Here is a 19,537-nt window from a genome sequence, read left to right as displayed (position 1 = left end):
TAAAATAGCGGTAGCTTACTTATTTCTTGGATAACGAAGTTATAGGAAATCCCTGGTATTTATTGAGGAACTTCAGTGACCAGAATTCCTGACATATCCTGTGACTGAAAGGGTAGCTTGGCTCTCACAGGTGACCTGTTCTGTTAAAAAAAATAAAATGTGCGCACGTGCCTGTGTGTATTTTAGACAGGGACGTTTTGTTAGAAACAGAGCCATGAAGTTGTTGGGCGATCTCCAGTTGCCAGAATCATGCAAGGAATCCCTTCATTCAAGCTGATGAGGGCTGGGGTGGAGCTGGGGACAGCGTTGGGGAAACATCCACCCTGTACACTGTGTAGTGATGTGAGGCTTCAAGAGGAGTGAAGGTTATACTGGGAATGTGATTTCTGCAAGTATTTGCTTCTAATATTTTTACTTGCAGTCAGAAATGTATGCTGGGTTATGGGGTCAGAGGTCATATTAATAAAGTTTAGGCTGAAGGACAAATCCTCCAAGGTTTCAAAGAACAAAATCACATCTTTTGTAGCTTATTCAATGAGGTCACCTCTGGAATTGTTTCTGGAGATAAGGCTGCTGTGGCAGCTGTGCTCACTGGTTGTAGAGTATGAGGTTCCAGGGGGCAGCACTCTTGCTTGCCTCAGCCTCAGTGTTTGGGTCCCTCCTCCGCATCCAAGGATGCCGGAGAGGAGTGTTACCCTCACAGATGCAGGGTGGGTCACCAGCTCCTGCAGCCATTTTCCCTAAATCTCAAAGTTTCTTCATTTTGCTTTCTTTTGTAAGAGTTAACTCTTAGGTGGTTTTTTTCTTTCTTTTCCCTCATGGGTTCTTACATAGACAGAGTGAAGTTTGAACAGTTTGAAATCTTGATGCGTATATAACAGGGAGCTTCACAGACTCCTGTGGCCCCCACTACCTCAGTGTCCACTGGTGGAATTCTACAGAAGCCAGAATGAAGATGGCAAAGTTCAGAATCACAATATTCATATTGAATCGTTTTGTTGTTGCTCTTTGAAGATAAGTGAGCTAGTTTTCTTCCTGGAGTCTCATAGGATTATCACTAAGGGCCAGGAAAATTCATTTAGTTCATTTAGTCACTCAGGAAATATTTGCTAAGCATCTACTTAGAACTCCCCCCTACGGCTCTCCCTCCAAGACAAAAATACCTTTGGCGTATAAATTATCCTTCAGAATTGAATTGGGTTATATACTGCATACTGATTGCATTTGATATGGTTTCCTGCCTAACAGGTTTGTGGACAACATGTCTTTTGTGGAAGTGCTAAGTTTATTTGGCACTAGTATTTCACTGTAGGTGGGTAGAACTGATTGCCTTGAGAGTTGGGTTGATATCAGCAGGTCAGTTAGATTTCTTTGATAGTCTCCTGAATGAATGAATGAATGAATGTCCAGAGCGGTAACTGCTGCCTTGTCAGCTCTCAACTGATTGGGTGGATAGTGGGTGGATTCTCACTCTACATATATATATTTTTTAATCTTATTCTAAAGCAAGCTGTAAAATGTGATTGTTTATGTAACCCTTTATAAATATACTTCAGGTAAGAGTTACACTGATATATCTTACTGATTAATGCAGTGGACAGGTGTATAGGAACTTTTTTCTCTGTGAAGAGAAGTTATTAAAAAGTTTGACTCAATAGGCACATAACGTGCACATACTGGCTGACAATTCTGAATGGATTATTTAGCAGTTCTGTTTTTGTGGCTTATTTTACTTTCTCCAAAGTCTTAAGATAGCTGGGAATGGAGCAGCCTACTTTCCTGGTGAATTTCAAAGGGAGGGAATAGGTGTTTGCTGTTTGATTTCCAGTGACATTTTGGCATGCCCTGATTTCTATGTATAACATTTGTATTTCTTTTAATTTTGAGGCAGGGTGGTAGAGTGGAAAGACTGGGAGCTGTCAAGAAACCAGAGTTTTGATCCCATTTCTGTTATGTGATTAGCTCGAGCAAATCAGGACCCATTTCCAATACCTATAAAATGAAAGGACTGGATTTGACCTTACAAGCGCCTTTCCAAGTCTGACATTCTGTAGTAAATCTGACTGGAATAACTTAAGTAGACTGCAGTAGGATTGTGCAGAAAGTTCCTGATTTAGAGGAAGATCTGGGTTGAGTTTTTCCTCTGTTGCCTTCTTGCAAGGTCATGTGATGTTGGGCTAATTATTCTTCCTTGGGCTCCGTATTTTCACCCATAAAATGAGCATACTCCTAACTCACACTTCCCGTGAGGATTAAATTTGATAATGGATGTTAGAATGCTTTGTACATGCAAAAGGACTATGAATGACTTTATTAGCAACAAAGGAGAGCATATAACCCTCTGCCTGTAGGTGCATATCTGTTATCATGACAGATTCGACTGTTGGTGCCCAACCTCCCTTCAGTCAAGCACATTTTACAGGCCTGTAGGGAAGGTTTTCCTCCTGTCCTGTCCCAAGACTGTTATTTTCTTTTACCATCTCTTCTGTGCTAGAGCTGCAATCTTACTTTTCTCATCTGCTGCCGTTCACTCCACCCCAGTGGTTTCTCCCCATTTCCACCTCTATATCATTTGAAGTAAATGAATGCATGAATGAACAAATGAGTGGATGACTGAATGGTAGTGGATGATGGGCTATGAAACTCATGTTAAAAGGCACTATCTCATTGAAAACATAATCTAAATAAAGAATTACAATGATGTTTGCAATTGTGTATTTATATTGGGTTTTATATTGTATACCTATTTTAATGGATTGCCTTTTTATTCACAGTATTCAAAGCAGTTCATGGGATGGGGTAGGGGAAAACCTTTAGGCCTAAAAGCCTCTATTAACCTATCAAATGTTCACTGACACTTTCAGAAAAAGCTAGAAGTGTCAGAAACCTGAACAGGCAGAATTTTACTTAAAACTGCCCCTAGTGTGGGTTTCTGTCATACTGTGTTGCCTTCTGAACTAATCTATAGGCCTGATTTGATGGAATGTCACTTAATTTAGTAATCAGATGTGTCTGGAGTTGGTAGCAATAGTCAGATTTCACCATTATTGTGTTTGTTTTATCTGAACTAAACATTGAGAACCTTTAAGTGCAACTTCTGACTTAAAAGCAACCTTAAAATCGAAGTAACACTTTTTTTTTCCTTTCTAATTCTTGTTGCCTCTGCTTTTTAAAGTACTGTCTGCTGTAAGCTCGAAGCAGAAATTTGGTCAGGGCTCAGACGGGGAAGAAAATTTAGTAAACTGAATTGGTTTTTTGGACTTTTATTCCCAGACACTGGTAAGCTCACTTCTGTTGAATATTTAAGTTTTTACTTAAATTAGTAATATGGTACCTGAGTTTTGTTACTTGGTATGAATTACCTTTCAAGACTTCTGAAATTTTTATTAAATGAAATATAACTTCACTTGCTGAACGTCACAGTCAAGTAAGAACTACCAACTTTAATGAAGTTTGCTTTGGGAACTGAAATGTAAAAACCAAAATTTATGAGAAGCCCGCGCACCGCATCGAAGAGTAGCCCCCCGCTCGCCACAACTAGAGAAAGCCCACGTGCAGCAACGAAGACCCAGCGCAGCCAAAAATAAATAAATAAATAAATTTATTATTTTTTAAAAAAGCATATCCAATAGAGGATTATAAAATTACCAAATAAATTAATAATTATTGCCCAAGGTCAATATGTTGACAAAAGTGGTATATTTTTTCATTCTTTTCCAGTGGTACAATTTGACCAGTTTTATATTTACTAGGTAGCTATAACCTTTTACTTTACTATGTGTGGCAACATAGATAAAACCTCTCGTTTGAAATTTAGTGCTAAAAGCCAGAGTTTGACTGATTTTTGTTTAGGAAGCATTTATGGTCCTTAAATTTTATCCAGTTCTAGAATTGTGGGGAGATGCTGTCATTGTTTTTATAAAGAGGAAAGATATGGATATCTTTTGGTAATTTCTCTGGGTCCAGCAATATGGATATATGAGAGTCCTTGGACATGTAGGACTGGCTATATATACCATGAGAGTCTACAGATAGATTTCCAAAAATAATTTCAGATTTCTAACATCATGCTACTTGTTCACTATGTTTACAAAAGGAATTATCAAACATTCAGACAAAATCATAATAAAAACTAAAAGTGTATATATATATATATATATATATATATATATATATATATATATCAGGTAGAACATTAGAAAATATTTTCTTAAGAAATAATCCTTTTTAAGTTTAAAGGTCATATAATTTCTAGGGGAAAAAGTCTTAGAAATAAATGTAGTAGGAGCAATTGTAATACACATAATGGCCTTAACAGTCCTTAGTAGCACTTTTCCCCAAGGTAGGTAGGGGTGTGCGTGTGTGTTTCCTTATTACAATGCTAAAAAAAAAAAAAAAGCATTTTCCATAATCAATCAATCACGTGGCTTTCTTTTGTCACATGGGAACACTGTTACAGACCATTACAGGTATTTGAAACCATTTTGTCTTCTTCAATACACTACCCAAAGATAGCACTTCAGGAAAGATTCCATATCTCTATATTTTAAAGTTTCTGCTATATGGTACTACTTATGCCTTTCAGATTGTTTTGTTGATAACCATGATATTAAAAAAACCCACACAGCTTGAAAATGATACTTCTTAGGAAGATAACAAAATCTGAAGTAGAGGCAGCTGACTTTGTTCTGAGGAAATTTTTCTCAGCTTTACTGGGAAAATACTGGAGACATATGCTGTGATCAACTTAGGTAAATATAACCTTGCTATGTATAAATTTATATAAGAAAGTGATTCAAGATAACCTTTTATTATAGGTTTTATAGAAATATTTGAAGCTGATATTTAATCACACTTGAATTCAAATTCTAAATTGTGTACCCATTATGCAAGATTGTCTCTTTATAGCCTTCCCACTTTTCCTCTTTCTTCCTTATTTTTTGCTTTTATTCTGAATCACAATCCTTAGGCTCAACTAGTTGTTGGTCTAGTTTTCTAGAAATGAGTCAAGAGGAGGTAACGTTGCTAAAAAAGAGCAAAACTTAATTCTTCTGGCTTCTTTTAATTTTTATGGTAAGTTTTTGCTCACTGTAGCTAGTTTTTGGTTACTCGGCTGTAGTTTCCTTTAATGCTGTCTTTGTTTAGCTGATGAAAAAAATGTTCTTGAACACTGAGCACTTTTTGAAATATATTTATGTGAGAGCAAGACAGTGAGTGGTTAAAGGAATTCCCACACTTATGTTGCTTTTAAGAGACATGAAAGATAAAATATCTCAATCTATCTCACTCAGATTTAATTTGGGAAAAATGCATTCATATTTGAACATTTCTAAAATGTTTAATTTGCTTCTTAAAAATGGATCCCTCATGTTTTCAAATAGTAGCAAAAAAGACCAGGAAAAGGACAACAGTTAAGTGTATATATAGTAAATACAGGATGACTTTTCCTTACATTGTTGACATTTATTTTTAAACAAACAGTATCGGCTAAATAACATAAGTAGCTATTTCAAATAAAATCTGAATGAAAGCAGCAGCAGGAGACATGACTTTTTTGAGATCCTTTTATTTTTTAAAGGATTGTTTTTTAAAATTTTAAACTACAAAACCGATTCCGTACATTCTGCCATAAATAAAACAAACAATAAGGCAGGACTCTACATAAGCAAACCAAGAACAGCTGTTGTTTTCAGAAAATGTGATAAAATGCTTTACAATCATAAGCCATCCAGTTTTTAAAATAAAACTGTTGAAAACCCACAAGTCTTCAAGTGGTACATACAAGACACCCTTGAAGCGGGAACAAAATGTGGTTCTGCCACTTTGTACTGTTCTCACATTTTTGAAAACCTAATTTTGCTTAGAGCATAGGTCTGTTCCAAATCCTAAAATTCACATAGGTTGGTTGGTTTTTCTCAAGAAGCATATGAATAGAGGCACCAATGACAATACAACTTTGTTTCCAAGAACTTTGTAACAAAGCATTGTCTCTTTTAAACATATGACTTAAGAGGCAAAAGGAATCCTGGATAGGAGTTTTCTTTCAGAGGCAGGTTCTGTGCCTGCTTCACCGAATTCGCTTCTGCTGCCTTGCTCTGTAAATGTCATGAACAGGGGGAACGACAGCTCCCTTTTCCTCATCTTCATCTGAATCTTCGTTGGGCCTTTTGACAGCCTTGGTGAGTACTGCATTACTTTCCACCGGGCCATTGCCTTCTACAGCTAGCTCTGGGGCTCCTCCAGTAATGATCCTCACAGCTTCTTCAACTGCTATTGAAGCAAAACAAAAAGGACTGTTGTTGGAGGATGTTTAAAAGTATGCGACTGCGAAGGAATATGTATGTACTACTTTGGATACTTTATAATTTTGTAGCCTCCTATTAGGAAATTCTGAGATAGTACTACTGATACTATTGAATAAATAGTTTAAAGACAAAAAAGCTGCTGTTAAAATTAATAAAATTATTTTCAGAAGCCAAACCTGATAGTGCATGTTCACATGAACAGAAAAGATAAGCTTTTTATGATGTTTTTCTTAGAAGAATAAGAACATCAACAAGCCTCTCTGTACCAAAGAGGGTCTGGATCACTCCTAGGTGTCACTGTACTTCTGCAAGATGGCTAGCTGGTTTTGGAAACTTCAGTGCCAAAGAATGACAGTCTCTCCCGCCTAGGAAACAGCAATGTGAATTCCACTCTAGAAATGGAGACTCATCACTTACTATTTGGTATCTTGCATCTTCGGAAAATTTCCATCAGTTCATCCACTTGTACAAAAGGACCCTATTTTGATACAAAGAAAATTTAATCCCCAATAATCTGACAAAAGAGCCCTACTTTGTATTTCCCATGATACAAGAGAAAAAGCACACAATTACTATAATTACCCATAGAGCAAATATCTATCATGAAAATAGTGAACAAACCTGGAAACAAATAGGAGGAGGGAGAAGTTTCATTAAAACAACTGCTGCAGGTGGTACTGGGAACACTCCACCCGGGACAGGGTGTAAGCCCGGAGCTGTAAAAGAAGAGTAGGAATCAAATGGGATGGAAGAGTTTCTACACATGTAATGAACTAACGTAAGTAATTTGTACATAAATTACTATGTACAGATAGTCTATGTTGCTTTGTTCTGGACATCTTAAAATGTTTTTAGTGCTTTATATGTTTGACCAAACTCAAGTGGGTGAGACAGTGAAAGCAGTCTCAACCCCATGGCCACTGGGAGGCAGAAAAGTAAACAAGTGACTTTGCATAAGGCAACCCAGGGGCTGAGCTAGTCAGTTTTTGTCACAAATCATGCCTAAGCCTCACAAGTCATTTTTTCAGCAATCCCATTTAAAGTCAGTTATACAGTAACATATTTAATCATAAGGGCCTTGTTCAAATAGAATCCAGAGAGGCTACTACCCATTAGTAAGTATAAACGATACCAAATAACATCACCAAAGTAAGTTTCCAGCTGTGCAGGTAATCTGTATGTAGCAGCATTTCTGAAAACTGTCTTAAGTATCACTGCCAAAATGGGTTACTGCAATCTGGATCAATGAGGTTTTGTTTTTTTCTTTTTTAAGACATTTTAAACTCATCTTGGTTCAAAGATTACAGCCAAACCACCTGTCATAGTGACCCTGAGTCTAATTATTAACCTACAATGGAAAGGTCACATTACTTTGCCCCCCACACCTCTCCAGTTAAACCAACAAACAAACTGAGGTCTCAGTACTGGATCTAAAGTCATGGCTTACGTGCTAAATGTCGTGGCTGAAATGGAATCATCTGCTGAGTGTCTGGTTTAGGGTATTCTGGTTTTCTATCCACTTCATCTTTCAGAACAGGCACTATAGAAGGAGCTACAACTGGGTCTGGAATTATAGCTGCTAGCTTAGCACGGGAGACATCCTGAAAATGCAGAACAGAAGAATCCTAAACCTGAAAAAGGGACTTATAGAGTATAACTGCAATTCTACAATCTTGAGGATACACTGTGAATAACTGGGTTAAAACCATAGAGAGAATGGAGAAAGATAAGCGAGAACTTCCATGATAGTAAAGGTTCTTAACAAGGAAAGCTAAAGGGCTGTAAAGACCAGTGTTAAGAATCATTAGACTCAGTGTCGCCAGGTGGGACATTTGTAGGATAGATACAAGCTTTTGTAGGTAATACATACCAGGTAGAGGTGGGGTAATTTGGAAGAAAATCTGCGGTTTTAGATATTTTCCTGATATCTCCCTTCCACTAAAATTGAACATCATCTACCAGGTTCTCTAAGTGAAGAAGCTGGATTAAGTAAGGTGCTGTTTCATGAAACCTAACATAAAGCTTATCATCACTTACATTAGTTCATAAGATTTTGCTAATGAAATGAAAAATTACTCCCAACATACTGTTATAGGGGAGAAGGAATGTTTGTTGAGCAACCACTATTTGTCAGTTTTTGCCATTTATTCCCTCTCTGAGGAGGCAAATAGTAACACCTCCATTTTATAGAAGGGGCTGACACTCAAAAGAAGTTCTGCTGTCTCCAATGTTAGATGGCTAAGAAGTAGAGAGAGGATTTGAGAGCACAGGCCTCTCTGACCTCACACCCATCCAGTCTTCTTTTCAGTGTCCCAGCAATGCCTGCCAGGGCCGAGAGCAACCTTCTGAGATATGTCAAAGGGAGCAACATGCTACCTATTAAAGAGGCCCTATCCCAGAGAAGTTCCTCTGCTACAGGTAACCAGTGTCAATCTGTCTAAAACCAAAAGAGCCTCTTTTGCCACCATCAAGGGATATAAGAGAATTTCATATTCTCAAAATTTGCTCATATGCATTTGGTGGCAAATCTAAATGAGTATGCCTACTGGGAATTACTTTTTTTTCTTTTTTTCCCTCTCTCACTTATGTGTGACACACAAAAGCATAATAATCCTTTCCAAATAAACAAAAGAACAGAAACAGAAATACAAGATGGAAAATTCATATTCAAGAAGTAGTTCTACTTAGATATTTTCATTAACTTCCTTAATTTCCATTTTCATCTTGGCAAAGTTGAAATAGCCTAAAAATTCCACATAATAGTCTTAAAATGTCTTTGGCTTTTCATTAAGAAGTAGTTAAACCAGAAGCAGAACCTGCTGATCCCTGAGCAGTAACCCCTTAGTTCAGAATAGGAACGTGGGGCTGGCACACAACTGGAGCTTCCATTAATGAAAAGGTCTGAAGTTTATTTTAATCTGGTTTAGCCAGTGAGACCCAGGCTAAAAGAGGGCAGTGAGGAAATACAGAATGATGGTGAGGAACATCCTAATGCTGGTTGGCTTAAGGGGACCAATCTAGGACTCTTGTGGATATAGCTTCCCTTTGGATTTCCATCTTAGTCTTTGTTCACATGACACAGAAAAATCAAGAAATGATAGAACAATGGTTTTCTCAGCAAGGGCTATTTCTAGGAGTGTGTAAACATTAATCTTTCCTCTTGGCCTGAATGAGTTCAGGTTCCAGATTTGTTTCCTTATGACTCAGTAGTCCAAACAGAAGAGTTCCATTCCTAGATAAGCTAATTTCCTAAAGGGCCCCACTGAAGGAGCCCTGTTTTAAAGATACAAATCCTTCAAGGAACTTTATGGATTTAATAAGCTATAATGTTTCTTCATTATATCTACAAAATATATAGCAGGAATTACTATATATGATCTCCTGTCAAAACACACACATCAGTCTTAAGAGCTATTAGAGAAAAACTAACCTAAGTGACATTCAGATTTTCTTTTGTTTTTCTTCCTTCACCCACCTCCTCCATCTGCCCACAAGACATAAGATATAACGCATTAACAATTTCCAGGAAAGAAAGTTTGTTAAATCTCATTTTAATTCTCATTTTGTTCAGTACTGTTGATACTCAATATTTCACAAACCCAAGGAAAATCCCTGAACTTTTTTGTATTCTGCAAATCTATTCTAAAGCTAGATTAATTTCTATTTCAGAATTTACTTTAGAGTGAAGTTTATCCATGAACTATTCTAAAACATTAGGAAAGTAAAGACACTACACACATCTTGAGCCCAAGTACATACCTTATACCCAAGCGCTTTTAGTTCACTTGCAGAGCAGGGATATAAATCCATGAACTTGTATCTATCTACCAGTAAAGCTGTTTCTTTGCCTTCATACTCTTCTTTGAATGCTGTAAACCGTCTTTTCTCCACTTTGAGTATACTAGCTAGATCACCAATATTACTTTCAAAAGCTAAAAATCGGGCCCAGATTTCTCTGTAAGAAAATAAATATCATCAATACTTTACTATTCTGGGTTTGGGGCTTAGAAAAAAGCTTTAAGTTCCCTTCCTCCCTTTTTTAAAAAAAAATTATACAAGTCTCTCTTTTTATATTATAAAGATTTCCAAACTTCAGAAAAAGAGTAGTATAATGAATACCTATATACCATAACCTAGATTTAATCATTATTAATACTTTGCCATATTTGCTTCATCTTGTTTTTGCTTAAGTATTTGAAAGTAAATTACAGTCATCATAACCCTTCACCCTAAATATTTTCATATTTAAGGCTTTCTTTTGAGTTTTTACTTATTTAGCATACCTTCCTATCCTTTGTGGCCAGTAAGAGAGACATTTACACTAGAGAGAGTAAACTCTAGGTGGAAGAGTTGAAAAAGGAACCTAGACAGATTTCCAGTTTCTCCTGAATGATGTGGCTTCACCATTTTGTAGTGGCATGAATTAAAATGTAGAATACATTCTTGGGGCAATGTATGAATAAAAATATATTTCGAAATCTAACATGCTCTCTATTTTTTCCCATTAATATGGATCGTTGGGGACAAATTTGTGCCTCACCACTTCTCTAACAGCCAAAATTAATTCTCTAAGACTCTACTTAAATGTCAATAAGGCTCATGCAGCTCAATATCAAAAACAAACAAACAACCCAGTCCAAAAATGGGCAGAAGACCTAAATAGACATTTCTCCAAAGAAGATATACAGATTGCCAACGAACACATGAAAGGATGCTCAACATCACTAATCATTAGAGAAATGCAAGTCAAAACTACAATGAGGGCTTCCCTAGTGGCACAGTGGTTAAGAATCCGCCTGCCAATGCAGGGGACACGGGCGTGAGCCCTGGTCCAGGAAGATCCCACATGCCGTGGAGCAACTAGGCCCGTGCGCCACAACTACTGAAGCTGTGCTCTAGAGCCCGTGAGCCACAAGTACTGAGCCCGCGTGCTTCAACTACTGAAGCCCGCACACCTAGAGCCCGTGCTCCGCAACAAGTAAGGCCACCGTAGTGAGAAGCCTGCGCATCGCAATGAAGAGTACACACAACTAGAGAAAGCCCACACGCAGCAACAAAGACCCAACACAGCCAAAAATAAATAATTTTAAAAAAATCTTTTTTTAAAAAAAGAAAGGCTATTCACTCTGTGAAATTTTGGTTCATACAACTCTTTAAAAAAAAAAATCTACAATGAGGTATCACCTCACACCGGTCAGAATGGCCATCATCAAAAAATCTACAAACAATAAATGCTGGAGAGGGTGTGGAGAAAAGGGAACCCTCCTGCACTGTTGGTGGGAATGTAAATTGATACAGCCACTATGGAGAACAGTATGGAGGTTCCTTAAAAAACTAAAAATAGAACTACCATATGACCCAGCAATCCCACTACTGGGCATATACCCTGAGAAAACCATAATTCAAAAAGAGTCATGAACCACAATGTTCATTGCAGCACTACTTATAATAGCCAGGACAAGGAAGCAACCTAAGTGTCCACTGACAGATGAATGGATAAAGAAGTTGTGGCACATATATACAATGGAATATTACTCAGCCATAAAAAGAAATGAAATTGAGTTATTTGTAGTGAGGTGGATGGACCTAGAGTCTGTCATACAGAGTGAAGTTAAGTCAGAAAGAGAAAAACAAATACCGTATGCTTACCATATATATGGAATCTAAAAAAAAAAAAGGTTCTGATGAACTTAGGGGCAGGATAGGAATAAAGACACAGATGTAGAGAATGGACTTGAGGACATGGGGAGGGGGAAGGGTAAGCTGGGACGAAGTGAGAGAGTGGCATGGACATATATACACTACCAAATGAAAAATAGATAGCTAGTGGGAAGCAGCCGCATAGCACAGGGATATCAGCTTGGTGCTTTGTGACCACCTAGAGGGGTCGGATAGGGAGCGTGGGAGGGAGACGCAAGAGGGAGGAGATATGGGGATATATGTATATGTATAGCTGATTTACTTTGTTATAAAGCAGAAACTAACACACCATTGTAAAGCAATTATACTCCAAAAAAGATGTTAAATAAATAAATAAATAAATAAATAAATGTATGTCAGTAAGCACCTTTGTACTAAAGTAATGCACTGAGTTCCTATTATATACTACGTAGAGGACTATCACAAAATTCCTATACTGGTAGACATTATTGCTACTTGACAAGAACGTAAGGATTGGCAAGGTGAGGAAATCTGCCCAAGGTGTAGTTGCCTGAGCTGGAATTTGAACCCAAGACTCCAAAGCCTTACTACTTTCTGTACCACTATACCATGTTACTTACTGTACCACTATACCATGTTGTTCCTCCTGTAAAACCGACAGAGTCAAAACCATAAATCAGGGATATAATTTGTCAAACAAATTTTCATTTTGTAAGAGTCTTTGCTCTCGAGTAAGAAGTAAAAATTTCAGAACTCTTCTCTAGTTTGTTCATATCAATTTCTAGGGATATATAGCAAGATATATTAAAATATTTAATAATAAATTGCTAAGGCATCTCTCAGTATGCAAAAATTTTTTTTAACAAATCTTAAACAGGTATGAAAATATGGCAAGGCAGGCATTTGTAAATTAAGCTTCAAAAGAGAAGGGAAATTTCTCCTGGAACGTATACTCACAACAAGCAAATGTTCATCCCATAGACCACAATTCAAATATTAGAACGCGACCAGTAAGTTTTCAAAATGGCTTACCCAGACTTCTCAGGTGGAAGACTTCCAGATGTTAAAACTCGTTCAAACAAAACTCGAGTATTATTGTCCTCTAGGATATTAAAGAAGATTTTAAATATTTTTAAAAATGCAGTTTTATAATTCAACAATGCATTATCTCATTTAATCCTCACAAAAATCCTATGCAGAGAGATCTAACTATTATCACACCTAATATTTATAGATGAGGAAGCTTGAGGTTCAAAAAGATGAAGTGAGTTGATGTGGCTCACAGTTATTGAGTAATAGAGCCATAACTAGAAGCCAGGTCTTTTTCCCTCTAGTTTAGCCCTCCTTCTATAGTATAGTGTAGTTGTAATGTCAAACAATTTATAACAGTGTGATATCTGAATCGGATATCTCATTTATGTTTAAATAATGAAAATTACATACCTGTTGACATTATAAGCATCAAACTATTGATATTTTTAAAATACACTGAATGTGGAGGATGACAAGCTCAAATTTAGATATTTGATTTTCTTATTTTGCTGCACCAAGACTACTCTATATTTAACTACTTTAAATTCTTATATAGGTACCATATCCAGATTGGTAGATAAATATGCAAATGGCAAATGAATAAGAATGGTCACCAGAGGCGGTTTAAAATTTAAGAGTCTTGGGAGGTCTGTAGCTGGAAGTGGAAAATGACACTTCTTGCTAAGCTCTAAGGGATCTATTAAAATTTAAGAATCTAGTAGTAAATTTACTAACACTCTTTGAACTGCATATTTTAAATGAGTGCATTTATGGTATATAAATTACGCCTCAATAAAACTGTTAAAAAAAAATCCAACAGAGTAGTTGGTTTTTACTGCTGCAGGGCAGTTACTCAGTTTTACTACATGTCCATAATATGCAAAGTCAAACCAAGAGATGACATGTATTGAACCAAAGAAGATGGCACCATATTCATGGCTTTTATCTTCAACTTAACATACTGTACTTAAAGAAATAAGTAAATCTTGCATTTTATTCTTTTAGCTTTATTCCAAGCTTTGCTCCAGACACACTTTTTGCCATTCCACATAACTTTCCACTGCTTATTACATGCTGTATTCTCCTGGAATAATGCATTTTCCTGTATCTTTAGGAAAACGATTGCTTATCCTTCAAGACCCATCTCATGCTGCCTTCTCTCACCCTCTAGAACAGTGCTATCCAATAATTTAAATTTGCTGCTAGCCACATTTAAAAGAATAAAAACAAACCAAAAACAAAAATAAAAATAAAAGAATAAAAACAGGTGAAATTAATTTTAATATATTTTATTTAACCTAATATATCTAAATTATCATTTCAACATGTAATCAATATGAAAAATTATTAAGATATTTTACATTTCTTTTCTACTATCTCTTTGAAGTCAGTATGTATTTTAACTTACACCACATCTCATTTTGGCCTAGCCACAATTCAAGGGCTCAAAACTTAGTAGTCTAGTGGCTACCATAATTGCATAGCACAGCTCTGGAACTTAGATTACACTCTCCTCTCTGTGCTTCCAAAGTAATTCATTCAGGGCTCTATTATAGAATTTAGCACATGTTTTTCATGATTGCCACCATCACCTTAAATAGTTAACATTTATTGTATGCTTACCACATTCCATATATAAGTCAAATACGTGCAAAAGTTCATTTAATTCTCTCAACAGTCCTATGAAAGGTACTCTTATTATAACCATTCTGCAGATGAGAAATCTGAAACACTATTATACACTTAACCCCAGAATTTATGCCACAATTAAGAATCAAATTATGATGTAATTATGTTTACACATCTGATTTCCCAAGGAGAATACTCTGAGGGTAACAATGGAGTCCTATTCTTGTATTTCCAGACCTTACTAACCAAAGCTACTGAATAAATGATGGGTTGATGAATAAACAAAGACACTGATTTTAGAAGATAATAATGCTGACATCAGAGTTCATCCTCAATTTTAGAGTTCATCCTCAATTTTAGAGTTCATCCTCAATTTTAGAGTAAAATATTGTACATCCTAGTAACTATTCTAAAAAATCAAGCAAAACAATATAAAACTGGTGAGGAACATTCATTTCATACAAGAAAATTTCTTTTTAATTAAATGCTCCACTGTCTCACTTTTTGGAGTTAAGTCCTTTTCCAGAGAGTAGAATCACTAAGCTGAAATATAAAATCATGTTTAAGTTTTATTCTTTTCTACTATTTAGGTATACAGAATGCTATATTTTTCTAAAATATCATTAAAATCACTAATATTTACCTGTGATATCTAATTTACATCTAATTGTTTACATGGCACATAATTTCATATTTCTTTCTTAAATCAGTTTTTAAACCAGATCATTTTTAGTCAAGAAATTACATATCCTGGACTGTGGTTAACTAGACTAAATAAGATACATACATACATACACAGATCCTCTAGCCTAGTGCCTGGTATAAGGCAGGAACTCAATAAAAGATGGTCATTATTATTACAACAAAATAGGAAAATAAAGATGCTCATAAACATAATGTTTCCTTTGAAATATCTTCCCCAGTAGCCTCAAAGCAGTTTACTACTTGGGCATCTTTGAGTTTTTGTGGCTAGAGATTTGTGGCTTTATCCTATTACTGTTGGGACTTTGATGCTAAATTAAAGACCATTCTGCAGAATCGAAAGGCATCAACCATTATGCAATAAGTATAAATTCATAGTTGGCAGGCCACAAATATTTGAGTGCCTATCAAGTGCCTGGTTCTGGTGTGATGACAGAATGTAATACATTTGAGAAAGAAAAAAACCCAGCAACATAATTTCAGAGAATGACATTGATGGCTTAGTATTAAGTAATAACCATTACAGATCTAGAATCTACTTACCATTGAGGTGAGAAAGATAGTCAATATAGGCCAGGACGTATTCTGGAATGTCTCCATATTTCTTTAGCCCCAGCTCAAAAATCTTAAAGGCAACAGATTTGTCCTAGAAGTAGAGAGGAAAGTACTGATTTCCATGCAATGTCAAACAAGATACTCAAAGAATATTAAAACTATAACATCTAAATATGACAAGGTATATTAAGAATTAAAATGGAGATTAAAATTATGTTAAGTAAAAATTACAGAGCTAAAAACCATTCAAGGGGATTCAGATTCAGAAATGTGGAGTTCAATAAGGTATAAATTAATAGGCAGAGTAGCCCCCACTCGCTGCAGCTGGAGAAAGCCTGCGCATAGCAAAGAAGACCCAACGCGGCCAAAAAAACCAGATAGATATAAATAAATAAATAAATAAATAAATAATAAAACTTAATGACAGAAATTAGGACTGCCTTTCTTTTAATTAATTTATCTCATATGAAGGAAATTATTTTATCTTTATATTTTATTTGAGGACTTACCTTACTACAGTAATACTCCATGAGTGCTGCAGTAACATAGACATGGTGGCGGGTTCTGGTATCTTCTCTTGCTTTTTTAAATATCATTCTTCCAGATTTAATACCTTCTGCTCTTCTTGCAAATTTCATATATTGGATATATACCTACACAAAAAAAGTATTTGTTTTCTACAGACTAGGCAAAACGTGAACCCTGTAGCATCCAATACAGGTTCACCTTACTGCAGTACTAACACGTTTTGCTGTATAAGGAAGCAATTTTGAATACTCGAGAAATAAAAAAGTAAGATTATTGATAGTGTACTATTTAAATCCACAAGCAAATTTTTTCTGGTATTAAAGAGGTGCAAATTAATATTTTAATTGAGATATAATTCACATAGCACAAAATTCACCCTTTAAATGTATAATTCAACGGTTTTTAGTATATTCACAAGGTTTTGCAATCATCACAATTATCTAATTCCAGAACATGCAAATTAAATCTTAAAGAAGGAATAAAAGTAAAAATACTAGAAAACGCTAGTATTTCTTGATTTATTACTTTAAAAGCCCACTACTCTATTTCCTAAAGACCATATAATGTAACTTTACTGATAAACTATTTGAGTCATTTTATACTTAGCACCTACAGATTGCCCAACACATGATGAGTATGCAATATTTGTTCAATGAACAAACATCTCTGGACTGTACACAGGGTGACTATGAGTAGGGTCCTGATTTGCTCAGTTTTGATGATGTCAAACTACATTGCCCAGTTTAGACAGATGAATAGATGGATGAATGAACTATGAGTTCCTTGAGGAAAGGAATTTTACTTATGTGTCATTATACTGCTGGAATCTAGCACAGTGCATAGCACAGATCAGTTTGCTAAATGAATTTTAAAATGATGACTAAATGCAAGCAATTAGAGCAGTGGAATCCCATGATAAACAAACAAAAAAAGGAGTATAGCTGTAGTTGACTTGAGGCAGAGGGTCTAGAGCCCCACGCATTGGCCTCTCCCCTTCCCCTCCCACTGAAAGAGCTCTGCTGCACTTTTGCAGAAATTCAGGGCTTTGAAAACCACTATTACAGAGTAGAATTCAGGATAAAGTGAGTTCTTGTCCAACTGCTTCCCAGAATGTTGGTTTCTCCTGCCTCCATTTATTTAAAAAGAAATATTTATTAAGCAACTATTACGTGGTATTCAAACCATGCTCACAAGGAAGGTGTTAGAGAAAGCCCCACTGTGGCTGGTTCATAGCGCTGCACTTACAAACAACAACAGAAGAAACGAGCAGAGAGCAGATCTGCAATTGTCGGGACGGGAGACAGGGAAGGGGTGACTACCAGGGGGTCACATGAGGGAATTTCTGTGGGGTGACTGAAGTGTTTTGTATTTTAATTGTGATGGTTGTCCCATAACTCTATGTTATTGGTCAAGATTCATAGAACTAACAATTCAACAAAAACAGTGAATTTTACTTTATGTAAATGAAATTTTTTTTAAATTAAAGCAGACTGCAAAAGTGGGAAGGAGACTTGTAAAGTTACTTACCAAGGTGGGGTCAATATCCTCAATTGCCAGAAGTCTGTTATATATACTGTGAACTTTCTCATACTTCATGCGACTCTAAGGTGGTAGAGAAGAAGTGGATATAAATGTATATTCATAAACAAGCAGGATTTGAGCTCTGAGGAATCCAGAGGCTGCACCCCACAAAGGCACCTGCTTTGAGCATAAATATATAATGAGCTAAGGACTAATAACTGTTCATTCTGCATTATCTCTGTCTTCCAAAAGCAATATGCCTGGCAAAGAAGCAGCCAGAAAAAAAATTCAGTGCTGCAGTAAAAAATCCAATTACAAGAAAGTTCTAAATATTTTAACTCACCTCTTCATAATCTGCATATGCAAAATAAAGAAGCATATTCTTCTTTAATAAAGTGCTTATTGCTCTTTCATATATATTAGCAGCTTCATCACTAAATAATTTGGCATTATTCATATCCTAGGAGAGAAAAAAGAAAGCTCACTTACAATAATTTCAATAAAGCTGAAAGAGAATAAAACACACACTCATATGTATATACGTATGGACACATATGCATTTCTGGATTCTTAAGAAATCCCAGGGACTTCCCTTGTGGTACAGTGGATAAGACTCCGTGCTCCCAATGTAGGGGGCCCAGGATCAATCCCTGGTCAGGGAACTAGATCCCACATGCATGTCACAACTAAGAGTTCGCATGCCACAACTAAGGAACCCTCCTGCTGCAATTAAGGAGCCCACGTGCTGCAACTAAGACCCGGTGCAACCAAATAAATAAATAAATATTAAAAAAAAAATTCCAAAGACTTCTTCCATTATTTTAACATAAAGAAGAATCATAGAAGTACTCTAAATGATTCATCACTTTAATACATTAAAGAAGAGCCACTATATTTTAATTCTGACTAAGGTAGTCTAATCATATAAGAGGGTCACTAAGATTCATAGTGACATAAGATTAAACTTTTCAATACCTACACTTCATTACCAAAATTCAGTGCTATACTTTTAGCAAATTATTGCTATATCAAAACCATGAAAAGACCAAAAGGGGGAAACAAATAAATACTCACCCCCTTCTCTGCTAACAGTTTACTTGACTGCTCAAGATACTGGGCAGCTTCATACCAAATATCAGGGTGATGGCCCAGCACAAGCAGGCACTGTTCATAAGCAAACATAACTAAGGGAAGACATTTGCAACATTCAATTAGAATAAATATTATTTACAAAACTATCAATACAAGCGTCACAACTCAATTTTTAGGCTAAGACAGGGCCCTCAGTAATGAATGATAATTGGAAATAAAAAAACTTCAGTGATTTCTGGCATTATCATCCACCCAAACCCCATCCATTCATCATTTATTAAATTAATATTTATTGAGTGCCAACTATATGCTAGGGAATGTGAAAGACACTGTGACTATACCAGTGAATAAGACTTCCTATACTCAAGAAGTCTGCAGTATAGTGGGAAGATTGATATTAAGAACGCAGTTATGAAAAGTAATAAGTATTATGATGAGTAAAGTAGAGTGTACTCTTGAAACTTACAGCAGCAGGACTTAACATAGTTTAGAGACTCAAGAAAGGCTTCACT

At 36.0% G+C, this 19,537-nt stretch overlaps 1 protein-coding gene across 1 annotated transcript in view; it reads right to left on the bottom strand.

The window, feature by feature from the left end:
* Positions 1 to 742: 742 nt before the first annotated feature.
* CSTF3 (cleavage stimulation factor subunit 3) overlaps positions 743 to 19,537 on the bottom strand; it is a 73,473-nt gene continuing 54,678 nt past the window's right edge. The window contains exons 11-21 of the mRNA XM_082343742.1: positions 19,008 to 19,117; positions 18,277 to 18,393; positions 17,940 to 18,014; positions 16,394 to 16,537; positions 15,873 to 15,975; positions 12,999 to 13,068; positions 10,065 to 10,260; positions 7,753 to 7,906; positions 6,927 to 7,021; positions 6,723 to 6,783; positions 743 to 6,270 (exon numbers count right to left, since the gene is read on the bottom strand). Coding sequence (XP_082199868.1) covers positions 6,068 to 6,270; positions 6,723 to 6,783; positions 6,927 to 7,021; positions 7,753 to 7,906; positions 10,065 to 10,260; positions 12,999 to 13,068; positions 15,873 to 15,975; positions 16,394 to 16,537; positions 17,940 to 18,014; positions 18,277 to 18,393; positions 19,008 to 19,117 — 1,328 coding nt within the window. The 3' untranslated portion in view covers positions 743 to 6,067. The remainder of the gene's footprint in view (positions 6,271 to 6,722; positions 6,784 to 6,926; positions 7,022 to 7,752; positions 7,907 to 10,064; positions 10,261 to 12,998; positions 13,069 to 15,872; positions 15,976 to 16,393; positions 16,538 to 17,939; positions 18,015 to 18,276; positions 18,394 to 19,007; positions 19,118 to 19,537) is intronic.

The sequence above is a fragment of the Balaenoptera borealis genome, assembly GCF_965194805.1.
Source record: "Balaenoptera borealis genome assembly, chromosome: 11".
Classification (NCBI taxonomy): Eukaryota; Metazoa; Chordata; class Mammalia; order Artiodactyla; family Balaenopteridae; genus Balaenoptera; species Balaenoptera borealis.
Note: the sequence above shows the minus strand (reverse complement) of the source record. Positions and strands in the feature narration are given on the sequence as shown.